Genomic DNA, 4,704 nt, shown 5'->3' on the forward strand with positions numbered 1-4,704 from the left:
TATATGTATATGTATATGTGTATATATATATGTATATGTATATGTGTATATATATGTGTGTGTGTATATATAAACTTAATATGAAAATTGTTTCTTATATCAATGGTAAACTTTAAATTTATGATTAAATGCAACAAAATAAACTAAATTAAAAGGTGAAGGATAATAATTGTCCTGCCCCTGAGCTGTTTGCTTTTTTTTTTGTCTGAGCTTTAAGCCTTAAGTAACTGAGCAATTTAGTTGGATAGCTCAGTATTAATGTCTCAAATTAAGCTGCTTTAAAGTCAGCATCAACCATAAACTAAATCTGCCATAATGCACGTGGATCATTCATGAGAGTTCCCTGTCAGAAAGTGGGAGAGTTAAGAATTCAAGATGGCAGCTACTAACTAGAAACTCATCAGTGAGTAAAACTTCATTAGTTTTACCTTTTAATATTATTATATATTATAATATTATAATAACATATAATATTACCATAACATATAATATTATATTTCTGTATTTATTTCAGATGTAGTCAGTCGTACACTTAGTTCAAGAGGACATGTTGAAACACTGTTCAGTCAAAAGTGAACATGAAACGTCAAAGTTAATCACAACTGGCCCTTAAGGGCCACCATAACGCTCATGTGGCCCTTGGTGAAAATGAGTTTGACTCCCGACTTGTTTGTGTTTCAGGACTCCCAGGAGTTCCTGCGCTGCCTGATGGATCAGCTTCACGAGGAGCTGAAGGAGCCGACGCCCGAGCCGACGCTGGAGCCTTACGAGCAGTCCAGCTGCATCAACATGGACGACGGCCCCGAGGAGGACAGCCGCAGCCAGTCGGACAACGACTTCCAGTCCTGCGAGTCCTGCGGCAGCAGCGAGCGGGCTGACAATGACGCGCAGGCCGGGAGCTCGCCGGCGGACAACACCAACGAGGCGGAGATGCTGATCCCGGAGCCGGATGAGATCCTGGCCAACAGGGAGTGGCAGAAGGAGAAGAACATGATCAATGACTTTTATCGCTCCGGGGTTAATGGCGTCCTGGGAGGAAGCGCCGGAGTGGACATGGACAAAGATGTTGACACCACCACGGAGACCACGCCCATCATCAGCAGCCAAGGAGCCATCAAGCTTCAAGGCAAAGCATCAGGTAAGAATCTAAAACTTCAAATCTTCCTATTTTTATGTTTGATTAAATGCAAACCTAACTAACCTTTTCTCTTCTAGATTGCTTTTCAGATATTCAAATGTCAAACATCACAAGACCACAGAGTCCCACACCCATGGAGGGACACATTCCCAAGATGTCCAGCAGCCCTCCTAAAGCTTCCTGTGGATGGCCGAGCCTAAACCCCGCCCACAAGAAAGGTACGGACTCTTTGTTGGCAGAAGTCAGGAGATCTGATCAGGACAGGACCAGAGGTCGTACTGAGATAGAAAACTGGAAATGTAAGAAGGCTAGGAAGATAATATCCTGTTTCTCTCTGCCGTGCCTTGTGTTTGCCAGCGGTGACCACGTTCTCCCCTCCAAAGAACAAGCGTCAGAAGAAATATCGCAGCGTCATCTCAGACGTGTTCGACGGGACCATCGTCAGCTCAGTCCAGTGCCTCACCTGCGACCGGGTGAGTGCGGCTCTTAAAATCTTACCGAGCAACTTAAAGGGCCTGTGACATCTATGTTTTGTAATAAACATGAATGCGTTTTTGGAAAGAGAACATTGATAAAATATTGCAAAACAAATTTCACACAACTGAGATGAACAGTTGTTGAAATATTTGCACGTGAAAAAACAGGAAGTGATGTCAAAGGGGAGTGTCTGCATGTAAACAGAGCGTTGTTGCAACAGCCAACAACAGAGACTGTGGAGAAGGATCTGATGTTTCTTTAGATTATTTTGAGTTTCTATCAAAAAGAGATGAAGAAGAGTTAAAGTTTAAATAATATTGTTTCAGTAACAAAGACCAGAGAGTTTATTTTATTAAAGAGTTCCCCTTTGATGTCACTTCCTGTTTCACTTTGGCTGAGCTAAATCCAAAAGAAAATAGGCCAGTTATGAGACAAAATGTGTAAAATCATGTGTATTATGCTAATTTCTTAAGAATAAAGATGTTTTCTTTGACTTTTTGTATTTGAAGGACAGGCATGTCACAGGCACTTTAAAATGTCAAATTTTGCATAAATAAAAAAAGGTTTTGTCATCTGTTTAACGTGTTGCTTATTAAAGAGCAACAGACGAGTGAACTGACTCAGATTGTGTCAACTCCTGACAGCTCCTCTGCTAAAGCTGTGGCTGTTTTGTGCCGGCAGGTGTCGGTGACCCTGGAGAACTTCCAGGATATCTCCCTGCCCATCCCGGGTAAGGAGGACCTGGCCAAGCTCCACTCGTCCACCCACCAGACCTCTCTGGTGAAAGCTGGTTCCTGTGGAGAAGCTTACGCACCTCAAGGGTGGATCGCGTTTGTCATGGAGTACATCAAAAGGTGCCYGGAAAACCTGGAGTTATTTGCTGTTTTCTCTTAGATTTTCAGCTAAATTAATGTTTTTGTTTTTTTTAGCTGGTTCTGGGGTCCAGTGGTTACGCTACAAGACTGTCTTGCAGCTTTCTTTGCTAGAGATGAACTAAAGGGTAAAACAAATCAGCAGATGTTTTTATGACAAAAATGTCAAAATGAGTGTCTCATTTCTTGTTTGTTTTTTCTCCAGGAGATAACATGTATAGCTGTGAAAAATGCAAAAAGTAAGTAATTTTAAGACTTTTCTTCACYGTAATTTAAATCAGCATCGTCGTTCAACTTTTTTTTCTGCTTTAGGTTACGAAACGGAGTCAAATTTTGTAAAATGCAAAATTTGCCAGAGGTAGAGACAAAACTTTTAGTTTAAATTTTTATCCACGATGACGTTCTTTCCCCCTAAAATGATAAAATAATTTTTTCTCCGCTGCAGATTTTGTGTATTCACTTAAAGCGCTTCAGACACGAGTTGATGTTCTCCACCAAGATAAGCACCCACGTCTCGTTCCCGCTTGAGGGTCTGGACCTGCAGCCTTTCCTGGCCAAAGACAGCTCGGCACAGACCACCAACTACGACCTGCTGTCCGTCATCTGTCACCACGGCACTGCCAGCAGTGAGTGGGCACAGCCTCCCCGCACCAGTCCTGCGTTCACGTAAAATTAAAAAAAAATCACACGTCCTCATCAGATTTGTGAATGCCGCTCTCTCGCTTGTCCCAGGTGGCCACTACATCGCGTACTGCAGGAACGACGCGAACAAGCTGTGGTACGAGTTCGACGACCAGAGCGTGACCGAGGTGTCCGAGTCCTGCGTGCAGAACGCCGAGGCCTACGTGCTCTTTTACAAGTAATTCACTTCCTGCTGCTTCGGTTGTCAACATCTGCTCCACGATCTGTGCCGTCTTTTTAAAATTCAGACGTCCTGCTTTTGATCCTCTGACCAACCGGTTTGTGTGGCAGAAAGAGCAGCGAGGACGCAGTGAAAGAACGTAGGAGGGTGTCGGGATTATTCAGCATGATGGAGCCCAGCCTTCTGCAGTTCTACATCTCTCGCCAGTGGCTTAACAAGTTCAAGACGTTCGCCGAGCCGGGGCCCATTTCCAACGACGACTTCCTGTGTGTGCACGGAGGTGTGTAAAGCTGAAACCACTCCAGGGTCAGATCGGCCTTTATATACTGTATATATATCTAATAGTTATTGTGAAATGACTAAATATTCTCTCTTTGCTTTCATTCTTTGTGTGGATTTTTAATTTTAACAAAAGTCTGGAAGTACTGATTTTCATTTTAGTCAAAAATTACATTTTGAGGCTTAAAACCTGAATAATCCCACATTGTTGCTCATCTATATTTCATCTATATTTCAGTTTTTTGATCAAAAACAAACAAGAGATAATAATATTTGAATAATATTGAATTTAAATCCTTGCAAATTAAAGAAAAAGTATTAAAGAGCCATTAAACCGACAGCTGATAAGTAAAATACAGACGATTATGATTACACACCTTTAAGTGCCACTTAATCACAGGGCTCGTTTTCTTATCTTGTCACAGTCCTTTCTGCCTTTCTTCACATTCAAATCCAACATTCTGCCGTGTCTGCTGGCTCCATCTGTCAGCGTTTTATTCTTATGAAGCCTGACTCCTAATTATATTTTTATCATGTAAATAAAAATGAAAAAAAAAAATCATACAAAATATCGTTACTTTAAGAAAATCTAATTTATTGCAAATAGCAGATTGTTTTTGGGGAAATAAATGGATTAACATGGAAATGAGAAAGGATTAACATGGAAATGAGAAATTTTACTTTAGTGGGGATAGAAGAATAAAACTGTTTGTCTTTTTAAATCTTTGCAGGTTTACTCCAGATATATTCTGTGAGGAGTTGAGTAAYCTTACTCAAACATCTGTTTGGAAATCTCAAACCTAAAAGATATTTAAATATAGATTTAAAGTGCCTGTGACATGCATATCCTTCAAATATAAAAAAAAATCAAAGAAATCATCTTTATAATTAAGAATCATGTCATAAAACACACAATTGTACTCATTTTGTAACAAAACTGCATATTTTCTTTTCTTGAATCAGCCAAATTGAAACAGGAAGTGACATCAAAGGGGAACTCTTTAAGAAAGAAATCTTTCTGGTCTTTGTTTATTAAAACAATATTATTTGAACTCTGACTCCTCCTCTTCTCTCTG

At 40.5% G+C, this 4,704-nt stretch overlaps 1 protein-coding gene across 1 annotated transcript in view; it reads left to right on the forward strand.

The window, feature by feature from the left end:
* usp33 (ubiquitin specific peptidase 33) overlaps positions 1 to 4,704 on the forward strand; it is a 22,118-nt gene that overhangs the window by 14,072 nt on the left and 3,342 nt on the right. Inside the window, exons 10-19 of the mRNA XM_014013002.1 lie at positions 682 to 1,138; positions 1,216 to 1,356; positions 1,496 to 1,611; positions 2,297 to 2,469; positions 2,545 to 2,615; positions 2,693 to 2,726; positions 2,800 to 2,845; positions 2,933 to 3,113; positions 3,220 to 3,346; positions 3,460 to 3,629. Coding sequence (XP_013868456.1) covers positions 682 to 1,138; positions 1,216 to 1,356; positions 1,496 to 1,611; positions 2,297 to 2,469; positions 2,545 to 2,615; positions 2,693 to 2,726; positions 2,800 to 2,845; positions 2,933 to 3,113; positions 3,220 to 3,346; positions 3,460 to 3,629 — 1,516 coding nt within the window. The remainder of the gene's footprint in view (positions 1 to 681; positions 1,139 to 1,215; positions 1,357 to 1,495; positions 1,612 to 2,296; positions 2,470 to 2,544; positions 2,616 to 2,692; positions 2,727 to 2,799; positions 2,846 to 2,932; positions 3,114 to 3,219; positions 3,347 to 3,459; positions 3,630 to 4,704) is intronic.

Source organism: Austrofundulus limnaeus, unplaced genomic scaffold (assembly GCF_001266775.1).
Source record: "Austrofundulus limnaeus strain Quisiro unplaced genomic scaffold, Austrofundulus_limnaeus-1.0 Scaffold97, whole genome shotgun sequence".
Lineage (NCBI taxonomy): Eukaryota > Metazoa > Chordata > Actinopteri > Cyprinodontiformes > Rivulidae > Austrofundulus > Austrofundulus limnaeus.